General features: G+C 46.2%; 3 protein-coding genes across 3 annotated transcripts; 2 read left to right on the top strand and 1 right to left on the bottom strand.

Annotated features, from left to right (window-relative positions):
• The first annotated feature begins 268 nt into the window (after positions 1-268).
• LOC107277345 (uncharacterized) lies at positions 269-2,513 on the top strand. Its single transcript, XM_066308985.1, has 4 exons — positions 269-401; positions 475-660; positions 1,850-2,002; positions 2,090-2,513. Exons 2-3 carry the CDS (start codon positions 511-513, stop codon positions 1,934-1,936), a joined length of 237 nt encoding a protein of 78 aa, XP_066165082.1. The 5' UTR covers positions 269-401; positions 475-510; the 3' UTR covers positions 1,937-2,002; positions 2,090-2,513.
• A 4,226-nt stretch (positions 2,514-6,739) lies between these two features.
• LOC4333910 (PHD finger protein MALE MEIOCYTE DEATH 1) lies at positions 6,740-10,097 on the top strand. Its single transcript, XM_015773643.3, is given in 4 exon segments — positions 6,740-7,232; positions 7,865-8,111; positions 8,392-9,763; positions 9,765-10,097. Coding segments are annotated over 4 exon segments (2,178 nt in total). The 5' UTR covers positions 6,740-6,766; the 3' UTR covers positions 9,858-10,097.
• An 8,160-nt stretch (positions 10,098-18,257) lies between these two features.
• On the bottom strand, positions 18,258-21,082 carry LOC9270836 (uncharacterized). The gene is made up of 5 exons (XM_015774790.3): positions 20,877-21,082; positions 20,466-20,592; positions 19,949-20,379; positions 19,278-19,438; positions 18,258-18,643 (listed from the first exon to the last, which is right to left on the bottom strand). The coding sequence occupies exons 1-5, from the start codon at positions 20,935-20,937 to the stop codon at positions 18,575-18,577; spliced, it is 849 nt and encodes a 282-aa protein (XP_015630276.1). The 5' UTR covers positions 20,938-21,082; the 3' UTR covers positions 18,258-18,574.
• Between the last annotated feature and the right edge of the window lie 1,573 nt (positions 21,083-22,655).

Below are 22,655 nucleotides of genomic sequence, written 5' to 3'. Positions count from 1 at the left end.
AGAATCGCGCTGGTCACCCCCGCCTTCCTGCCCGTCACCCAAGCGTCAGGCCCAAACTCGTCTTCGTCTTCAATGGACGAGCTCTGAAGCTTTGGATCGAGCGGTTGCGCCTGAAGTTAGCATCATACGCTACACCGTCCAAGAGGATGTTCCTGATCGTATCTGCAGGGGTCGCGGTTTCGGTATTTGCTCTGTATGCGGTGCATTGCAACTACAGGGGCAGGTTGGGTGGAGGTGGAGGTGGAGGGGGAGGGGGAGGAGGAGGCGATGTTGGTGGAGATGGAGGAGGGGGAGGAGATGGTAATGTCGGTGGAGGTGGAGGAGGTGGAGGGGGAGGAGGAGGCGGCGGAGGTGGAGGAGGAGGAGGCGATGGCGTCGCAAGGGACGATGACGCCCCAAAGGTTAGTTAACTTGGTGTCTGCTTTGCACGGTGAAATTGGATGTGTTGTTTAACATTTTGTTTGCACGGTGCAGGGTCTTAGGTTAATTCTTGTCGCCGCACCTTCTTCCATGCCGTGGCCGCGTTACCTCGCCGTGAAAAACTCTGGGGAAAAGCTCGTGCCTCGACAAGACGGAGGCGGCGGAGGGGGAGGCGACCAAGTCAAGATCGACAAGCTCCGCACCGCCGCCGGCGAGTTCGTCTCACAGAAGAGCAGCTCGGTAACGTCCCCCTTTCCCCCCGAGCGCACCCGTCTCCTCTGATCCTCCCCTCCATCCTCTGCAAACTTTGCTTGGTTGTAACCTGTGATGGTGTTTCGCTTCTGAGTTTCTCAGCCGCGCGTGTAGTCGTAGTGCTTCCTGTAAGTGATTCGCTTCTGGGTTGAGTTTCTTCTTTTTTTGCCCCCCGTGCGTACTACTAGTTCTTCTTCTAGCAGTTTAATTTATCTTGGTGGTTGGTTACAGTGTTGGATCGGTTGGGATGCAGCGTGGTCGTCGTTTTGTAATGGATCATGTCGAAGACGCGATTAGCATGCGAGTTCATGCTGTTTTGCATCGAGCCTTGTGTGTGTTTAGGGGGGAAAGGTTTTGTTTGCGAATAGGTTCTTGTTTCACCATTTTAATCATTGGTGGGTTCAATGTTGTATTGCGGAGTCTCTGTTTCTGTACAAACTCTACTAGTGCTTTGAGGTTTAACAAGCGTTGTGAGTTCGATTCTTGGCTTTCATTGTGTTTAAGGGAAAACCTGTGAGTAGGTTCTTGTGTTTTCGATTTGAATCGTCATTTGTGGTCAGGTTCAATGTTACTCGATTTGTGCCGTAGAGAAGCAGAGGCGTTCGGTTTTTTCCTTGTGGATTTGTGACGCTATTTTTGTTGTGTAATGATTTTTGTTGCTAGCAATCATGTTAGAAGTAGTGGCAAATAAAAGATTATGTTGAAGATGATTTGCAAATGACATGGAACCTGTCCTGCTTTCAGTTACTACTAAATCTGCTTATCAAGTCTCTATTTCTGCATATACTTCTACCAGCGATGACATTTCTGCACTGTTTTGTCTTGGTGCTGAAATATTTGCAAATGATTCATGGTTCTCTATCTTGGTATGCAAGGTTTAGCTGTATCTGCTTGTGTGATCTCTCCTAAACATTTGCCATGGACAATTACTTACCTGCAGCAGCGTATCCTAGGCTCCTAGCATTTGCATTTCAAATTAGCAACGCACTCTAAATTGCAATCGGGTTCTACAGTTGCAACGAATGGCATTTGTCATGTTCTCTGTTCTTGGCAGACTTGGCAGACTGAAGTTAACTGGACTTCTTATTATGCTGTTATTTTGATAGCTAATTACAAGATGCTGTTGCCTCTGATGGTTCTCGAGGGCTAATCTGTGGTTTCCTGTCATGTAATTCAGGTGTTTGGCAAGAAGAAGGTCGAGCCCGTGGTCAAGGATGCTGCAGTTCCAGGGGAGACGAGTTCGGTGACAGTCGAGTCTCTGTGAGGGGGGCCTCGCTTCTGATCGGTACCAACTTTGATGAGACAAGTGTAAATCCTCTTAGGAGTTCAGGTCTTTATCTCTTACCGACAACGACATGCTGTTCTTTTTATGCTGTTAATTGACAGCTAATTAACAACATGCTGTTGCCTCTGATAGATCTCGACTCTGTTTGCAAAGAAGAATGTCGGGGCCGTCTTGATGGATAAAGAAGCTCCATGGAAGGCGAGTCCGGTGGCAATCGAGTCTCAGTACAGCCGTACAGGGGATCCTGATTGTTTCTAACTTTGATGAGACAAGTCTGCAGAGAACTTGGTGTTGTGAGGTCTTATCGATCGTAGAGTAGTTTTTTACCATGTCATCTTTTCCGTAGTTCTAGTGGGAAGAGTAGTTTGGACATGGTTGGCTAAGTGATACTACTACTATGACCTCGACATGTTTCTAGTTTCTACCTGAAAAATATGTGTGCCTCAAATCTTCTTGGTAGGAGTAGCATATATGATTTGATATCTTCAGTGGAGCTGGTTAAATTTGCGCCGCTACTATTCTGTGCGTTCTTGTGTTGAGCATGGGTGATATTCTCACTGGATTCCTCTTGTTTTTCTGAATGCAAAGATCAATTAGCAGTTTAGCACTAGTTCATGGTGATACTGTAATATCATTGAGTCCCGGAGTCTACCGCTTTCTCCGCTTTCTGTTTCATTATACTCCTATTTGCATTGGTTCTTTGAGCATGCGGATGATAAGCAGTCACACGAGATCAGAATACTGGCCTTGTTTTAATTGGATCTGTACCATTGTAAATTGTTATTACTATTTATCTATTTGGATCTATACTATTATAATCTGGCACATATTTAAAATATATGACACTACTCACCTCTTCAATGTGTTTATTAATTTTTTTTTATCAAATTGCCCTCTTTTGTTTTTCTTTTTTTCTTTTTGACCAAGCTGTTGCTGGCCTGCTGCTTTGCCTCCGCCGTCGCTAGCAGGCCGCGCTCCAGCCCAGTGGCGCGAGCCACCAGGCCGTAGCCCGCCTCGCTGCCCTGCATGCGCGGGGCTCGCTCGCTCGCGGTTCCGGCGCGACGTCGTGGCCGACCGGCTAGGACGCCGGCGTCACCCACCCAGCCTGCAACGGCGACCGCCGTGTCCCCGCTAGCCGCCAATTTCGTGTAGGCAGAGGCGCCCGCTCCGCTGGCCCACTCCGATCCCCACCAAAGCAGATTTCTTATTTTGTTACTAAAATTTGACAGGAAACAATATAGCTATTTTTTTATAACTTTATCAAAATTTAGTAAGGTTGAAAATGATATTAAAGTGAACATGGCTTAAGGAGCCCGTGATTGTAAAAGAAAAGCGGTTGGGATGAGTCCGGTCCAAATTGGGACTAGAAAAAAAGAAGTGCTACTCAGATGACGGGCCTGATCCAAACTCATCGAAGAAGCTTGGTTTCCGACACGGATTAAAATTAGAAATAGGATTCATTACTTACCCCGGCTCGTGATGAGATATCCACCGCGTATGCCGCCTCTCCACGTCGACTTCGCGATACAGCCTCATTGGATTACCGCTACTTCTCCCTCTTTTTTACGCCAAGGGCACCGGCCGGTAAGCACGTATTACTCAATTATTTTATTTCTTTCTTTCCTTTTTAGATACTCACAGCGTTCAGAGGGATTAGACGGATCGAGTACTATGTTCTATCACCGGCTAACCGCTTCCTCTCAATCAACAATTTTTTTTTCGAAATAAAAACAATACGTAGATCCTATCAGTTTTGAAGAAAAGAATTTGGCACCATATTATTTTTATTTTTATTTTAGTCACTTTTTCATATGGAGTAGTAGTTGATACATCACCTTAATTTAACCTCTTATTCACAAGAATAATATTTATTTTAGTAATTTTCTCCTATGTAGCTGATATATCTATTTTAACCTCTTATTCGGAAAAAGAAATACCTCCCTCTTGATATAAGTATATATATTTCTATCCTCTTGTCTCCTCTTTCAAGTCTAGTACCTAATGGACTATTTTGCAAATATGTGATACAACAAATCAACAATTATATGCCTTTAATTTAGTGGGCTCTAAATACAGGACTTGTGTAAACACGAGCGATAATACCAGATCAAAGTGGCAAGCACGGCTAGTGGGCTGGGCCACTAGCCCGATTGCCCAAAAGCACAAGTTTTGGTATGAAAACTTGATCCATAAAAATAACTAGCCTAAAGTGTAATTTACACAATTTTGAGTAAACTTATTTTGTTGGTTTCACTCCATTGTTTCGCTTATATATATACTTATGTGAATTGTTTATTAGTAAATAAAAGATTATTTGTGAGTAAAACTTTTATATATGTGTCCTTAGCGACTCAAAAGCAAACTTTATAAAATAAACTATGATGAAAAAACCAAAAATAATAAATTCAAAATCAAAATTTTAAAGCTTAAATTTTAGTTTATAAGTATAAGCATAAGCTAAATAATAAGATCCTTCAACTTTACGATTGGTTCCTTTTTCAGCTTGGAGAGTTGGAGATGCCTCGAGCCGGGGATCGGACAGCTAATTCGATGCCAAAAGTAAAATACGAGCTCCTATACGTGTCTTGCATCATTGGGACATGCTACATGCAACGGAATTATGTCAGACAAGGAATAAACTGTGTCCTTCCTAATCTGATAGCATGCGGAGCGTGGTTTACAGGAGTGGTCGGTATGGTGCAGACGGTTAAGTTTTTCATTCTGGATGCAATCGACTCACCTTATGCACGGGAAGATTCAAGGGATGAGAGGCTCTAAAGACCAACTTAGTGCTGGATAAAACATTTATTTGTACAATAAATTTGAACAAGCTTGTATCCTTGTGGTGCTATAAAATGTCCCATCTAAATCTATATTTGCTTTTTGCGTGACGGAGGGAGTACCTACATACATCGGTCAACACTGGGCACACCCAAAGATGCGACTTTTTACTGTGATATTATCATTTGGATTAACTGTTAATGACTTTACTCTAGCATTTGTGCATTTTATGATATATAACTATATTGAAATGACAACCAAAGCCAAAACTACGACGTACTCCCTCCGTCCAAAAAAAAAATCTAATCCTAAAGATATATATTTAGACATACACTGTCTAGATATATCTCTAGCATTGTTTTTTGTTTTTTTGCTTGTTTTTTTTACAGAGGAGTAGACACTGAAGCTTATATAACAATTGAAAGCTGGCCAAAATGCGACAAATTAGTGGGGGCAGAACATGCAGGCTGATCTTCAAAGCAAAAGCATGAAGTTCACACTCCACAGCAGCCAAAACAATTTGAGTAGCCTATATTTAGCTTCATGGACGAATCAACGAAACACAAGTAAGTTTATTTTTTTCCAAACCAACAACACATTCATGATACCAAGTAACTAGTCAGCTGGTAAAACACACTGTTAACATATGAGAAGTGCTTCTATGCTCCTCAATAAAAAATCCTTTACAAAAATTAAAGCACATCAATGGTCTGGATTAAAAAGCGATTAACAAGGTAAACCTCATTAGCGAGGGGCAATTTTGTCCAGGAAGCAAAAGTTCATATTGAGAAATATAAAATTCCCACCATCAAGATCTTGCGGCCACCACTATGTAAGGCTGTGTTTAGATCCAAAATTTGGATCCAAACTTTAGTCCTTTTCCATCACATCAACCTGTCATACATACACAATTTTTCAGTCACATCATCTCCAATTTCAATCAAAATTCAAACTTTGCGCTGAACTAAACACAGCCTAAATCATGCATAAAACTACACATCTTACGTACTGGTCAGTATTCAAATAGTTTTATGACAACGTTTCACATCGGTCGACCGATTGAAAAAAATATATCAGGCGCTCTAAGCCTTCCACTAAGGCCATGTTTAGTTTCCAAATAAAAATTTTTCACCCTTTCACATCGAATGTTTGGACACATGCATAAAAAAACTAATTACCTAGATTGTGTGTAAATTGCGAGACGAATATTTTAAGCCTAATTGTGTCATGATTTGACAATATGTTGCTACGGTAAATAAATACTAATGACGGTAAACTGTACAATTAGTTTTATTTTCAACTATATTTAATGCTACATACATCTATTCAAAGGTTTAATGGGATGGTTTTAGAAACTAATCAGGGCCTAATACTAGGAGCACGCGATACCCAGTGATAGCATCAGAGCGCGAAGAAGGCATACTCCGGCGTCATGCAACGGTGAAGCACGAGAACATGTTGGTTTGACCGGCACAGCTGAAATCTTTAGACAAAATTATTTAGCTTGACCGCACCAAACGAAACAGGAAACAGACAAACCGGTCAGGTTCAACGTATCTGAACCCTGGGCCCAAGAACCCAACCGCCAATGATCACACGCCACGTCGCCCCCTTCCCCTTCCTCTCGCCAACGTCTCCTCTCCTCTCCGCCCCTATCCCTTTCTCCGCCACCTTTGTCATCGCACAGTCCACATAACTTATCCCCACGCAACGCCCACCTACCACACTCCCACCGACACCCATGGCCCACCGGAGTGGGCCCCACATGTCATCGCGAGGCATCCTCCGTGGGTAGGATACCGTCGGTGCACTAGGCATGCGCGAAGTGTAGGCCCCACCGGTCAGTGCTGTGCGCGCGGGCCACGGTGTGTTTTGTTTTCGGGGAGCTCGGCGACGCGCACCGCACCGCGCAAGCACACGACACCTCGCGGCGGTGCAAAATTACGGAAACGCCCCTGCCGCCGCGGCCCAAAACCCAGAACCCCCCCACGCGGCCACGCCACGCCTCGCCAAGGAGAGCCCAGGGCAATGCCGTCCATGCGCGCGCTCGAGCGGCTCGCCTCGTGGCCGACGCCCCCGCCGCCACCTCCGCCGCCGCCGCCGCCGGCGAAGGCGGCGGCGGCGGAGGCGGAGAGGCCGTGTCCGCCGTCGTCCGCCGCCACCACCTCGTCGTCGTCTTCTTCCTCGGCCTCGGCCGCGCCCGCGGCGGCGGGGGCGCCGCGCGTCTACCCGCTGCGGGACTTCCCGGGGAGGGAGGCGGCGGGGCTGGGCGGCGCGTTCCGGGACAACGTGCGGTGGCTGCTGAGGCAGTGGGGCGGCGCCTCCCCCGCCTCCCCCGCCGCCGGGGGTCCTGGGTCGGCGTCGGCGGCGGTGGCGGTGGCGTGGCGGGTGCTCCTCTCCGACGACCGCACCGGCGTCGTCGTCCCCATCTTCGCCGTCGAGGAGCCCGTCGCGTCCTCGCCCAAGCCGCTCTGCGATTACTGCCGCTGGGCGGGTGAGTTTCCCTCCTCCTCCATATGGCTCCTCGCGTGCTTGGCCGTGCGCGCCGCGCCTTCCCCTTTCGAAATGGGTGGGAGTTGACGGGTGCGGAGATTAGGTTTTCCCCCCAATCCTTTTCTTGTTGATTAGAGTTGATTTGGGCGAATTGATGAGTAGTACTCCGTATTGTTCTTGCAAATGATATTTTCATCGTGGTTTGAGGAAATGCGCGGGTTTGTGATCCTAGAGATTTCTTTGGACGACTTTGAGACGGTCATCTTCTTCCAAATTGCAAATTTCTTGGTGAATAACGTTCCAGAATCGCGCCCTCGATTGAGCACTTACTAGTTAGCAACTTTTGATTCCGTTGATGAAATGGATCGTAATAACTGAATTCTGTTACTGTACTTGAATCGATGATCATTGGAACTTTTTTTTTCTGTACTCCTTTACCTGGATTTGGTGTGTCTATTTCAATTATTTTTTGAATCCGTTTCCTAAAACAGCAATGCTAGTTGTAATGATGGCCTCTGGCCTCTTAAAGTTTATTGCTTCTATTGGAAAATTGGTAGTTTGGGCATTGATTTGGGTTGGTTCCTGGTTCTTTGAACCAGTACTAACAAATACGTGCTATACTAATGGTGTCAGGTTGGAGCCACCATTGGGTGTCAAAGCGGAAGTACCATTTCATTATTCCGGCGCCCGCTGACTGGGACCGCCAGCTTGCTGCTGATGTGATCCTTGGACGCACCGACCACCTCCTCCATGGCCTGATCCACAGCAATGGTTTTGGTCACCTTGTCATGCTCCGTGGTCGCGATGGCGGCTCCACTGCACTATCTGGCCGTGACATCATGGACATCTGGGATTGCCTCTGCTCCGCTCTTCGTGCCAGGTAGCTTCAGATTGTTTTCTGCCTGATCGTTAGTTCTCTGCACATGCTTCTGTTATCATGACTGAAGAATTAGTTAGCTCATGTTATGTAAACGCCTGTACGGAAAGGGGCTTAGTGTAAAACTTCCATGGCACAACTTAGGAGGTAAGGAGGATAAGTTATAGAAGTTCATAACTTTTGCATGTATTCTTGGTGATCCTAAATTATGATAAGCACGCAAAGGTTATTATATCATGATGATTACTACTTCATCTATTGAGCTTGAGAACCTTCTGTGCAGGGCTGTGTCTGTGGTGGACTTTTCCCAGAAACGCTCTCTGGATCTTCGTCTCCTGCTCAGCGTGGCACATGGTGACACATGGTTCACCCGATGGGGATACTGCCTTGCAAGGGGTTGCTTCTGTGTGTCTACCTCGACCTATGCAGCTTCCGTGGAAGCGTTGGCTGCCCTGCCTGTGGACTATCTTCGCAGCCGTCACGTCCGCCGTGTGGTAACCATTTACCGCCGCCTATCCAACAAACCTCTGGTTACAGTCCGTGAGTTCCTCCGCTGCCTCCTTGATTGGAAGCACCTTGAGCCACCCCTTCAATTACCTCCTGTGAAGACATGCACACGGCTGCAATTCATGCTGCCAAAGCCATCTGTGATGAAGAGACACAGGCAGCAGCCATGCCAGCGCTTTGAGGATGTGATTGACCTGCTCCAGTGTCGCTGGTCCAAGAAGCGGCTTCTTGATGCTGCAGAGGTTGTTGTTGACAGGCTGCTAGAGCATGGCAGCGGGGCAGAGATGACACGGCAGGCGGTGCGAGATGCTGCAAGGGGCGCCATTGGTGATACTGGTCTCCTTGACTTTGTCATCAAGTCCCTTGGTGATACCATTGTTGGCAACTATATTGTGCGACGTGTGCCTGATGCTGAAACACGTGTGCTTCACTTTAGCCTTGAGGAATATGAAGAGCCAACACCAGCACTGTTGGATGTTGAGGTAGAGTGCACACCATTGCCACCTGTGGTACGGTGGCCTAGCACAGTGGAAGTAGAGCGAGATCTGCGTGCTGTCTACCGAGCAATGGTCGAGGTGCGCAGTGAGGCAGCACAGGCTGTGCTGGACTGCAAGCACTGGGTGAAGTGGTGGGGCCTTGGGGATGAGTCCGATGACCAGCTGAGGTTTTTCGTTGAGTGGCAACCCCAGCCATGGGAAGCTGCTGAGCTTATACGGCCAATGCCACTGGGGGAGATTGTGGTGGTACCACTCCATGCATCCATGGGTGAGCTTCTTGTCGAGTCAGAGCATGCGCTGCGGGACACTTACTACTTCTTTGAGGAATTCCAGGCTGAAGGGCTGCATGGCATTGCTGGGGAGAAATGGGATCCAGTGATGCTTGGTGGGGCAGAGAATGGTGACACAATCAGCGTGTATGGCAATGGGGCAGACATGGAAACTGAGCTGCGGTGCCATGGTGGACTTGACTTGTGGGAGGTGCGGTGCGTGTGTGGTGCGCAGGATGATGATGGTGAGCGCATGATAGCATGCGATGCTTGCGATGTATGGCACCACACACGTTGCGTGGGCATTGCAGACAGCGAGCCTGTGCCACCATTATTTCTTTGTGTGCTCTGCGGTGGTGCGCTCATGGCGGCTGGACCGATCAATTCTTGAAGAGGCACTAACGCTACCTGAAAGCCAAGTGACTATTCTATTCTTTTCCCCTTTCTTACTTCCCTTCGGTTCATATTTCCAGTGACGATAGTCTGACGAGGTAAACTTAGTTCTGAAACTGCAACTTATGGTGTAAAGTGCGTTGTTTTGGCAGTATGTAGTAACTTCTAATGCTGTGTAGTAAGTAGTAGATGGGAAGCGGGTTTAGACAGTAGACTTGGGGAAGCCCTATCCATGTCGTTAGCAATTCGACTGGAAATTTTGTACCTGATACACTACAGAAGATGATATAGCTAGATGTAAATACATGTTCTGTGATTGTATCTTTTACGGCCTCCCAGTCCCAATTGGTGAAGCTATACAGTGTAATTTTTTGTGCTAGGTATACAATGTAATTTAGCATCAGCAATGACAAAACTGTATCTTTCTTCTGTGCTGGTGTTTGCTTTCTTGTTAGCCATTTTTCTAACTGTCCTTTTTGTTAGCCACTGGCATCGCTTGGAGTTCTTCTACAGTCGTCAGGATGTTTTCTTCCAATTGGGTGTTGATGCTTGTCTTAGTATTAATGAACAAGTATCGAGGTACCCAGATCAAGATTAGAAAGTAATTCTGCAACTGCGAAAGTTATTGTCATTCGTTCCGTTGCTCATGAATTACCACTGATTAGCATCACGGGTTCTATGTTAAAACATAAAAGCTATATTCTGATGTAAAAATGTTACTACATACATTTATTCATATCAGCTACACAACATATACACTCAATAAAAAAAATGTAATACCTGGTTTTGGTGAAATAAAGTATTGACGTAAATATGTGTACGAGAATTATACGTAAGATACACCATATTTTAATACATGATATTGTTAACTTTATTTGGTTAAGCTTTTAAATTTTTTTCCCATCAATAGCTTTTAAAATATTTAATTTAAAAACATAAAAACCATACGGTAGATTTTTTAATAAGTACTTGTACAATACTATAGTCTTGTTAAATATCATTGTTATATTTTAATAGGAAAATGGTGGTCGAAATTTAAGAGCCTTAATATTTTTTAGGTAAGAAAGAAAGCATGTTAGCATTTGTTTAAGAGTCTTAATCTCCAAAAAAAAACATGGAGTCTCCCTCTTCTTTCTTTATTATTAGGGCACGCATAGGGGCTCTTAACTTTACATATTAGGAATACTTACTGACATCAAGTAAAAAAAATTACGGACAGGAAGAGAGAGAAAGTGAAGAATGGAACATTAGAGCATGTAGAAAGGTGAGTCTAATAAAAGCTCTCTATATATTAGTTAATGTCACTAGAGACTATCTTGCTTTTATGTTTTAACTTTCTTATTTTTCATTAGCATGTAAATTTTATATAGAAGTTTCTTTATGAAATGAAATATGATTTTTTTTTTCTAAAAGCAACTTTTCTATAGATAACTTTTGCAAAAAAAAAATATTTAGCAGTTTAAGAAGCGCACATGCGCACATGAAAGAAAAGTGGAAAGTGAGTTGAGAAAATAAAGAGGGAAGAACACAGTTTACATGTTACTCCTAAATTTGCCATAGAGAAATGATGAGGTGGAGGAGAGGAATTAGAAAGCGAGAATGAGTCACCGGATGCAAGGGACAAACCTTCATACAACTTCTCAAGAAAAAGTAAGATGGTTGAGACTTGAGAGTGAACTGATGTGATATGTTGTATTTGTTACCTCGTAATTAATGAGTAGATGACATGATTTAAATTATAGGTGGCATTCACCTGTTTTATCTTTAATAGATACTCCATACATTCCAAAATACAAGATGCAACTAGCACTAACACAGGTACCAAGAAAAATTTTTTTTATCATCTCCTCGTTTGGATCGCTTCAATAAATACAATACACGCACCCAATATGATTTGAGATCTTGAGGGCAGAGGATTTTTAAAAAAAGAAATTATGGAGAGAAAGAAATGCTAGTTAATTGCATGTGCACGCACGCCTTATATTATGAAATATGGGGAAAATAAATATAGTTGTCCCTTATATTTGGGATACGGTGAGTTATCTGAGTGCATTTATCATGTATGTGGTCTTAATACGAATTTGTTAACACTAGTATATATATAAATGACTGGACTACTGGAGGGAGTAATTTTTCCCAAACTCAGTCAAAAACTCACAATGCCAAAGTAGTTAACAGATAAATCAACCACAATGCCACAGTACAGTCATTAAGGGGAAAAACAAAATCAGAATGCAAGAGTATAATCACTAATGTTGTGCATGTAAATCTTATCTAGAACTACAATCAGCCGGTCATCAACCACGCCGTGCATTCGATCGTCTCGAATATCGCCGTGCATTGGGTGAATTGGTTGCATCAAGGAAAAAGAATCTAGCAGTCTCCACCATGCCTACCAGTCCTGCCACGTACAATCCGAATTCCACTAAATTAAGAAGAATGCCATCTCCGTTTCCCCGTCTCACGTACTCTCGTTCTATGTAACATGTCGCCATGATGCAAGAGAGATAGAGGAGCTCATTTGCCACTTTAGGTAGCGAGCATGCTGTCCGGTCGCCGACTCGAGGCATTATATGGTCAAATTAATCAATGCCAACTCGATACGACTGGCTTGAATGGAAGATATATAGAGACTAAAAAAGAAAAAAGCGAGTGAATTAGCACGGTGAAGAAGAAAAATTAACAAAATGAAACTCGGAATTGACCGAAAAGCGATTATTTAAACATATATGAGGGAGCTACATATAAGAGATAAATAGCCTTGTATGAGTTGAAACTAATTTCTTTTAGAACTTGTTCGATTAATCCTTATGATAGAAAGAAATTAATTAAGAGGGATTAATTCTATAACTCAATAGCCATTGCCAATCCCTCCTATGAGAGAGTAGATTTTAAACTCTCGAGTGGACCTTCCCTCGTTATTTGCATGTCATATAAATAGTTACAAAAAAAATTAAAAAATTGAATATATTTATTAACATGTGATATATCACCCATGTAAACATGCAAGTTAAAATTCAGCCTCTAATATCACAACAAATTAAACTAAATGTAGTTAATGTATATTCACCGTTAATTTTGTTTTTTTTCTATTGCAATGTGCAGAAGTGCATGTGGGTGGAGTGATTTATCACATATTAAAATGTCTTATTGATTTTTTTTTCATAACTATTTGAGAGTTTAGAATAGTTTCTTCTCCTACGAGCGGGTTAATCACAGAGCCTTACCGATCGGTAGATTATCCGATCCCGTGTAAACTCTATATTGGGACATCGGATATATATACGATGGGTGTTAAAAGGCGTAAGGAGAGAGAAGGGGGAAAAACGAATGAAAGGGACTTAATAATACCTTCTGGGCTAGCTTGGCGCTAAATCAACCACGCGTAAGATCTCGAAGAGGAGCCCGGACGAAAGCACGGTGTGGGCATCAAATACGTGCGGCAAGTCGTAGACTCGTAGTGGAGAGGCGGCGCAACGCAAGGGGCGCAGAAAAAATATACATCGATCTATATTTGATTTGTGGTGCTACAGTACCACGGTAACGGATCCTGTCTCTAATTAATAATAGTCTAATTAGTACTAACCGAAATAGTTGTCCGACAAGATTCTGTATTAGTTTCCGTCTCTAATATAGAAAGGCGAAACTTGACCGATTCTGTCTCTTGAATACTAACTTCATCCCAAAATAAATACAGCCATGAGTTTTCACACCTAACTTTAACCATCCGTTTTATTTGAATTTTTTTATAATTAACATTTTTGTTGTTATGAAATGATAAAATATAAATAGTACTTTGCTCGTGACTTATGTTTTAAATTTTTTTAAGAAAAATTTAAATAAGACGAACGATCAAAATTGAACGTGAAAAATTATGGCTGTATTTATTTTGAGACGGAGAGAGTACTGTATAGCTCAGGTTGAACCGTAACCGTGCCGAGCGTTGTTATTGGTTGGCACGTACTTTGGCAATGCGGGTTGCACTTGCAACGATCAATCGATCATGCCTCATGCATGTGACGTTCGCCGGCAGCGACGTGTCTTCACTTTGCCGTCGTCCCTGTCGGGCGGTTGCAGCGACGAGAGCGCACTGAAAATATATTTTTACAGGGGGTGAAAATAAATTTCTCAAGATGAACATTCATCTCATCTGTACTTCTTCAAGGCGCCTGCAAAAATATATCATTTTCACATGCGAATTTCGGTCCCGCCTACGTCTACACTACATCTTCACAGGTGTTAGATCTATGAAATATTTTCAGCGAACAAAATAAAAATCCGTCGCCATCAACCCTACCCACCACCCCCTTCTCCCCTCCTGCCAGATCTGGGAGGGAGGGGAGGGGATCGCCGCTATCGATTGGATCTCAGAAGGACGAAGAGAGCTAGGGGAGGAGAGTGACACCACCGTCACTCCCTCCTCGTCGCCTCCATTGCTGCTGTCGCTCCCCCTCCTCCGACCGAATCTAGGAGCGGGGAGGGAGGGAGGGGAGCGGAGCGCCACCACTATTGCCGTGCTGCCTCTGTCGCCACATGCGGTGGCCGCCGCCGCCGCCGTCACTCCCCCTATCTCCAGCCAGATCTAGGAGGAGGGAGGGAGGGAGAGGAGGGGAGTGCCACCTCCGCACCGTCTTCATGCCACCGGCCTCCCTTCTTCCGCTCGGACTTGGGAGGGAGGGAGGGGAAGGGAGGGGGTCGCGCTAAGAAGGGTGGAGGGTGAGGTGAGGGAGAGGGAAGGGGAGGTGGGACTGTGGGAGGGGAGACCAGGAGAGGACTCGGTGGAAATGGGGCTGGGTAGATGGTGATTTTTATAAGGTATAATGAGATTAATATCTTTAACTATTTTTATAAAGAGAAAATTCGATACATAGCTCAGGAAAAAAACTCGGTACCAAAAAATAGCACAACACATTTTTCACTTCGACCAAAGGCACAGGGCACCAATTTTCTTGCGATTCATAGCACTCCTGTCACATTTGCCATCCAAACATGTGAGTTGACATGAAAAAAGACTCATTTGCCCTTCTTCCCCGAGCCTGCCGTGCAATTAGGAGGATGGCCTCGCATTGTGATTAATCTGGGGAGTACTGCACTTGCAAAAAGCTAATTAGGATTTAATTAATTAGTTGATTAATTAGGTAATTAATGACCATCTCGGCGAGGCTATGGCTATCGGTGGCTTGTCCCATCCTCGCCCTCACATGGATGTAGTCTTTGGCTGGCTCTGGCTTCTCCTCAGCCGCCGCCGCGTCGCCATCGCCATCATCTCCAACGCCAGCGACCTTGGACCGCTTCGGGCTCGCGTTTGCGGCATGCTATAGCACGAGTTGTTGGCGCTAGTGCCACCATGGTTTGCAGATGCTCCCGAGCCGGCCGATAAGGCGCCGATGGCCGCCATCTCATCAGTCATCACCACCGCCCTACGGAGACGACACGAGCGAGCTGAGCGCGGAGTCGAAGTGCGCCACGGACTCCGCCGCCGCCGGCGTCATCATCATCATCATCTGTTCAACTGCCACCGCCCACGATGGCATCATAGTTATCGTCCCGTACGCCGCCGCCCCGCGGGCAGCAACGCGCCCGCACTCGTGTCGGCGTCGGACGAGGAGATGGAGGAGGAGAAGTAGTCGGCCATCATCGTCGTCGTCAGCGGCGGCGGCGGCGTACAGCGGCCACATCCATCCACGCCGACGCTAGGGCCGCCCGCGTCATCGTCGTCGTCCTCGTCGTCAAGCGGCCGCCAGCGCTGGAGGCTCGCCCTGGATCAGCAGTGCCAAGCGCTAGACGGGGTCCACCTCTCCGACGGCGAGCCACGCGTCCACGTCGTTGAAGAGCGCGCGCCGCAGCTCGCTCGGCGGTGACGGAGAGACAAGGCAGTCGCCCGGCACGCCGATGGCCGCCGCGCCGCCGACCATGAGAGAGCGGAAGAGGAGACCTGGTGGGGAATGTGGGGAACGAAGGGCAAATGTGTCCGATGAAAATTTTCTCCACACCGATCTAACGCCGTTACTTCAAAATGCGACAGAAGTGCTACGGGGCGAAGAAAAATCGGTGGCCTATGCTATAGATCAAAAGTGGAAACTTTTTGTGCTATTTTTTGGTGCCGCTTTCTTTCCTGTGCAATGGATCGAATTATCTCTTTTATAAACGGTGATTTTATAATTTGTCAGGAAAAATAAATCATAATGTTGAAAAAAAATCATTTTTCTAGTAATTGACGGTGGAGTGAAGTACCTCCTTTCGAATTTTATATAACTCTGGTTGTTTTGAATGAAGACATGGTATTTAAAAGAACAATTTTGATCATTATTTTATTATATATATATATATATATATATTAATAAGCATATGATTTTATTAAAAATTTAAGTACTAATATATGAATATCTCTACTATTATAAAAATTGAAGATGTTTTTGCCAGTATTTTGGTGTCATCCGTGTTTGAGTTTTTAATTTCATTCGCTTTTGAAAATACAGATCCATATTTGAGTAGGTTTTTAAGTTGTTTGTTTTTAAAAATACAGGAGTCGTATAAGAAATTTCTTTATTAAAAAAATACACATGCTAACTTGAGACGATCGCACTCCTAACTGAACCTCATGGTTTTCTAATAATATATTATCCAAGCAAATTCCCATATTGAATTTTATCTTAACTAAATCATATAACAATAATAATAATAAGATTAAATAACCTTCATCAGTTGCAACGCACGGGCATTTTTTTCTAGTAGTCTTTATTAAATATTTTAGATGTTATTTATAAGTTAAAGTTTTAAATATTTTATTAATTTTAAGGGACTTTCGATCGTGGAGCGCGTCGATGACCTGCTCAGACGGATGAGGCTGGCGTAGAGGTGGAGGAGATCGGCCAGTTGTCTGGCAGATAGAGCGTGCCAACGGGACGCATATCCTCTGCCTTTGGCCACGTGACTTTACTTAACGGTTTTGCCTCGTATTTTCTCACCCAACCCACACCCCCTCGTCGGTGAGCTCGGCAACAAGGAGCACCGGGAGATTGCAGGTATAGTTGCTCGTGATCTTGCTCAAGAACGGCAAGGCCAGGCAGGCAGGAGCCGCGGTGCTGCCGCTGTCCTAGAAGGCCAGCAAGATCCCCGATCGTCGCCGGCAGCCACGCGCACAGCCTCGGCTTCCTATGCGTCGGGCTGGACCAAGCGGTGGCAGGGCGAGGGCGTCACCAACGTCACCGCCTGTAAGTGCACGTCCGATCTCAAGAACGTCACGACGCGTCTCGTCGGTGTTTACAGTGGCGTATCTAGAAATCTTTTAGAGCTTGTGCAAACACATATCCCTAAGACCCAAAGCTGCCTCCTCGATTTGCCCCATCATCAACATTATATCAGCCGTTCGATCAATATGTACATCAGATATACACCATTGGATCCCTCATCCTCTTGCCCAGCATGCATAGTAATCACCTTGCTCCTTCCCATTCCCCTCCCTTAATCACGTGCATTTCCAGTGGAAACCGCCAAATCAATTGAGGCATGAGGTGCGATGGTTTGATTGGGTCGGATGACAGGTAGGTCCCACGTGAAGAATTGCAAGATTGTTGATGAACTCGCACTTTTTATATTAATATAGATATTTGAACAGCGCCTTTTCAATGGGGGTATTTTAACAAATTCCAGGATAGATAATTAGAGCTGTCAATAGAATGCATAGTGCAAGAGTGGAAGTGCCATTTGTTGACAGATTTCAAAATTCTGTACTCATAATTTTTAGGTGTCAATACAACAACACTGAAAGCTTAAGCAGGCAACCCGTTGTCAACCTACAAATAGAGGACTGCACATGCAAAGGCAACCATGAATTTGATATATCTCGGCTATTAAAATCCACATAGCTGACCAATCGCATCAAATTCCGTATGTAACAGTGCCAAGCAGCAGATTGTAAAACTACAAAACAGTAGTATCAATGATGGAGCCATGCTATCGACAAAATCAAGGCCACCTTAATCGAGGTTCGATCGGTTCCCGAACACCGATTATTACGATAGGGAAATGGTGCCGCCGCCGTAGCCGGTGGCCTGGCAGAAGCGGCGGTAGAGCGGGACGGCGCGTAGGAGGCGCCGACCATCGCCGCCGCAACGCCTAGCAGGTACGCTACGCCAACGTCCTCCTCGAGCTCTTCTCCCGGCCCGCCGTGGCGGCGGCGGAAGAGGAGGACGACGAGGAAGACGTCGGCCGCCGCGGGAGGCCACGGGTGGCGCGGGGAGCGGCCGCGTAAGAGCAAGAGGGAGAGGCGGTGGTGGAGCCTGGCCAACGGAGGCAGCGATGTGTGATTCCGCCGCCGCGATTCGCTGTATATGAGCCGTCCGATCCACATCAGGCAACTCCCAGCAACCCTTCACTAGCCTAGTAGCATACTACTAGTCAGATTTGCAATTCCCCGTTTCTGAATTGAGAACAGAGAGGATCAGAACACAACACACATCAACAGGAAGCAACTAAAAATCTCAGCCGAAGTAATGATGTCCCATTTATGCTAATAACCATATATCTTCCTCAGTAACCAAAACTGTTAATTCATCATTCGTGGGTGAAGAGCGACCGGAGAGTTACAGGATATGCAGTTAGCATCAGCAAACACGCCAATGTGTCTAAACAAGCTAACTAAACAAAGAGCAAGAACACAAGTTACCAGTGTGATCCTAAGAATTTCCTCGTACTCGCCATCCAAAACTTGTCTCTCGAATATCTTGTCGCGAAGAGCCAAAAAAAAAAAGATAAGTCCTAGACATGATCTATGCTTCACTAATCAAAAGTCGAGGCATCAGTATATCAATTCCCTGTCAAATAGCTGGAAAGCTTCTATCGATTCTTCCTCTGCATCATGGTAGTCCTTCAAGTGTACAAATCAGACTAATTAGATTTTACAACAAGTATAATGCTGTACATGATTAAAAACGAACAGAGGTAGTATGTGAGTGATGACTTATGCTAATGTTCGTGACTTATGCTAATATTAAAGGAAATCGAGATCATGTCAAATGCCACCATGATACTGAAAGCAATCAGTGTATACTTCAAGCAGTGCACATGTTTGAATGACTCACTGCTCATCACTAAAGTATTGTTGCATGGACTAAAGAACATTCAATCTGAAACATGCAAATTACATAAATACAATAGTGGTATTAGTTCTCTTTAGATCTAGTCTCAATCAAAACTCTAGTTATACAATGTAACTAACATCAAATGTCAATCACGTTGTACTCAAAGCACACAAACACAAAGAAACATTGCGAAGGAATGAGTGTAGGGTATGACTAATCAATGGCAGCTTGTCTGGTCAACTAATGCAAAGAACTTTAAATTGTTGAATTGCAATTGACTAGATGTACTTAGAAGTTACACATTATTCATAATCAAAGGAAAGCACTACATGTTATGCAAATTACAGAACACAAAGCGTTTTTTAAAATAAGAAGGGATTATGCCAAGGAGGAATAAATAAAAAGGAGAGCAAGCCATACCCTAATAACCCAATTATGTGCAATCGTCAAGAACTCATGAAAATCAATTGCCCCATTTCCATCGGGAGCAGCCTCTTCAATCATGGCCTGTAGTTCAGCTTCAGTGTGGTTTAGCCCTAAGCAGCTCAACAGTTCTCCAAGCTCTTCACTGGTAATGAAGCCTGTATAGACAAAAAGTTAAGCACATTATACCCTCTTGCATGTGTGAAGCAGGTACCATGAGAACTAATTCTTGCAAATGAAAAAAAAACACATAGAGAGAAGAATACAACAGTACTACTCTAGTTGCGGCGGATGGGTCATTTTGACAATATCACAATATCAGATTAAACAGAGTGCTAGCGGAGCCTGTACAAAAAAAAGTCGGTAGATATTCTCACTTCCACGATTCCATCCTTATCTAGGGAAGAATGAAACGGAAGAAATTGTGCAAACTAATCCAAGCAAGGAAGAAGCCGCAACAATCATCATCACCCAGAACAATTGCGGCCAATGGAGGGTCACCGAGATGCTAGATACCGCAGCTACACAGAACAGGCGCACACTCCAACAACGAGGCAACGAGTGCAAACACAAATGCTCCATAAAGAGCTCAAGAATTCCCAATACCAACTCAAAACCGACGCCATGATAGAGTGTGTTGTTGAGAAGGACATGGCAGGGGCACATACCATCGTCGTTGCGGTCGAACCTGTCGAACTCTCCCTTGAGATAGGCAGTGGTGTAAAGATCAGCGACGAGTCTTCTCTTTGCCTCTTCCCCGTAGTACCTCACGAGCAAAGTAGCACCTACTACAGCCGCGGCCAATCCCAATCCGATGGCGAGCTCCTTCCAGGATGGAGACGCCCGCCTCACCTGACAGAGAACTCGGTAGAGGCTGCAATTCTGAAAGAGCGGCCTTCTGGGGATGAAGTAGCGCGGACGGAGCAGGCAATCGAGGGTATCTCCCGTAGGGAAGGCGCCGTGGCCGGCGATGGCGGGGCGGCGGCTGCTCCCTGTCAGGCGGTGGTACAGATTCCAGGCGTCGTTCGAGCGGTTGATGACCTGCTCATCGGAGGTGTCCCTGAGGCGGTTCAGGAGGAAGCGCAGGTAGGAGATGATCCTGTGACGAAGTGGAAACACTTTCTCGTTGATCAGTAGGCATTGAGAACCAATGAGCCCGCGAGATTTAGAGGCAAGCGAACTTACGGCCTTGTGCTTCTCCTCGCCGCGGCCACCACCGCCGCCGCCACCGCCCTCGGTCCCGTCTCGGGCGCCTCCATGATGATGACCTTCGTCACCGTCGCCGTCGCCGACGCCGCCGCCGTCCGACGATCTACAAGAAAGCAACGTTACATGTAGGTATTCTCCACTTTCACGAATCCAGTGCAAACTGATCTAGCAAGCGCAGCAATCATGATCACCCAGAACAAATTGCAGCAAAATGCAGCCTCGTCTTGACCGATCAAGCATGATCACCGCGCAGCATACACAGAAACAGCCGCAGCACGATCCAACGAAGCAACGGGTTACTAGAGAAGTAGCGGAAGGAAGAACTCGCAACCGATTCGACGCCGTGATGGTGCTCGCTCTCGAGAACGACGACGACACAGCACGTACCGTTCCGGCCGAAGAGCGCGAGCACGTCCTCGATCTGCTCATCGGTGAGACGATCCGCCATCTCCAGCACCAAACCACCTCCCTCCCGAGCCGGGTACTCGCCTGCGGGCGGTGGAGCTGTGCGGCAATGGCGGTGCGCTCTCCGCTCTCGCTCTGGAAATGGGTTCGCGGCTGCGCGTGACGAGTCGATGACTACTAGTAGTACTACTTGTACTCGAAGAGGAAATGCGAAGCGGAGGAGGAGGACGATGAGGTGGAGGCGGTGGGGCCCGGGACGTGGGCCCCAAAAGCTTCTCAAAGTTTTTTTTTTTTTGACACCAAAGCTTCTCAAATTTTTTGGAAGCATTTGCATGCGCCTCGGGAGAGGAGAGAAATGGTTGTTTCTCTCACTGCCTTGTGGGTCCATCAGGTGGTTTCGTTGTGATATTTATCTCCCGATTGTATTGGCTCACACGAACTTGGACAGTTGGACTACGGGTCCACGAGGCCATGGGAGGCTGGAGGCGTCAGCGAGCTACTTGTGCAGCTGTGCTTGTGGAGTTGTGGTCGTGGACCGAGAGAGAGAGAGAGAGAGGGAGAGAGAGAGCGCGCGAGCGAGGAAGAAATGAGAAAGTAACCAGGTCGTGACAGTTCGCTGCAGCAAGTGCACTCAGCCGGTCTGGAGACCAAGTAAGACTCGGGTCGTGCCGGTTCGAACGAAGGCACGACAGCCTATCGTGCTTTTTTTTTAAAAAAAAGGTCTATTTTTCCTATCTAAACTCTCTGGACTGTGTCCATATAGCTGCAAAAGAAGTCTATTTGTATTCCTCTTGTCTTTGAGCATTTGTCTTATATGGTTAACTAAGTCTAATTTACGTCTCTCTACTATTTTTTTCCGATCATGCTGTACCGGGCCGGCACGAGCACAACCCCAGTCGGGCTGTGCCCTGCTTGGGCTGGGCCAAATTGGCGTGCCTTGGGGCGGGCTGCGGGCCTTGTGCCATATGGCCATCTATACCTCTAGCCCGAGACGACATGGAACTCTAGAAAGTCGGCAGCAGTAACCATCTTTAGGGCTTAGGCCGATGACTTCTCATCAAGTTCAGATCTCTAGAGGCCACGACAACTATGTTGAGTGTCAACATCAGCAGCGACCACCTCGTCCCTAACAAACTACGGTGGCTGAAGCTGGCAGCGGGACTTCTTCTAGCTGGGATCCAAAGCCTAGTTGCGACTACCTCGGCAATGGCGGCGCATCTAGCTGGCGGTCATAGTGCGCCTCCGTGTCGTTCGGCCCAAACACCCGACGCAGAATATTCGCCTCCACATCGATCACCCGCGGAGCCAAACGAAGCACATGAAGTCAAAATTGGGCACACGGACTTCGTCTCCATTGAGGGAGTGCGGCGTGGGGAGAAAGGCGGGGCGCCGCGTTGTGGAGGTCATCATCTCATCACTCCGTGGCTTCGTGTATTCCCCTCCCACGCTCTCCTTCTCTCGCACCAACAACTAGTGCCCTAGCGCAAAGGCAACAGAAGGGAGAGAGAAGCGATGACAAGAAGGCGGCGGAAGGGAGAACGAGAGTGGCGGGCAGAAGTGGAGCCTACCAGCGACCTATGAGCATCATCGTTGGGATCCATCGCATCACCACCAAAGCAACTCCACCGTGCCGCCTCCTGATCCGCATCAGCCGGAGCTCGCCGGCCACGGCGTCTCCCAATCCGTGTCAGCCACATCGCCCCTTAATCCACGCCGCCAGGAGCTCGCTGGGCGCACCACCCCTGGGTCCGTGCCGGCCGG

The sequence above is a fragment of the Oryza sativa genome, chromosome 3 (assembly GCF_034140825.1).
Source record: "Oryza sativa Japonica Group chromosome 3, ASM3414082v1".
NCBI classification, from domain to species: domain Eukaryota; kingdom Viridiplantae; phylum Streptophyta; class Magnoliopsida; order Poales; family Poaceae; genus Oryza; species Oryza sativa.
This window is presented reverse-complemented; position numbering and strand designations above follow the sequence as displayed.

Coding starts and splice junctions, on each gene's coding strand:
- LOC107277345 (XM_066308985.1), top strand. CDS start 511: ATGCCGTGGCCGCGTTACCTCGCCGTGAAAAACTCTGGGGAAAAGCTC. Junction 661..1,849: donor TCTCACAGAAGAGCAGCTCG/GTAACGTCCCCC, acceptor CATGTAATTCAG/GTGTTTGGCAAGAAGAAGGT.
- LOC9270836 (XM_015774790.3), bottom strand. CDS start 20,937: ATGGCGGATCGTCTCACCGATGAGCAGATCGAGGACGTGCTCGCGCTC. Junction 20,593..20,876: donor CGCGCTCTTCGGCCGGAACG/GTACGTGCTGTG, acceptor GCTTTCTTGTAG/ATCGTCGGACGGCGGCGGCG. Junction 19,439..19,948: donor GTTCGACCGCAACGACGATG/GTATGTGCCCCT, acceptor TTGTCTATACAG/GCTTCATTACCAGTGAAGAG.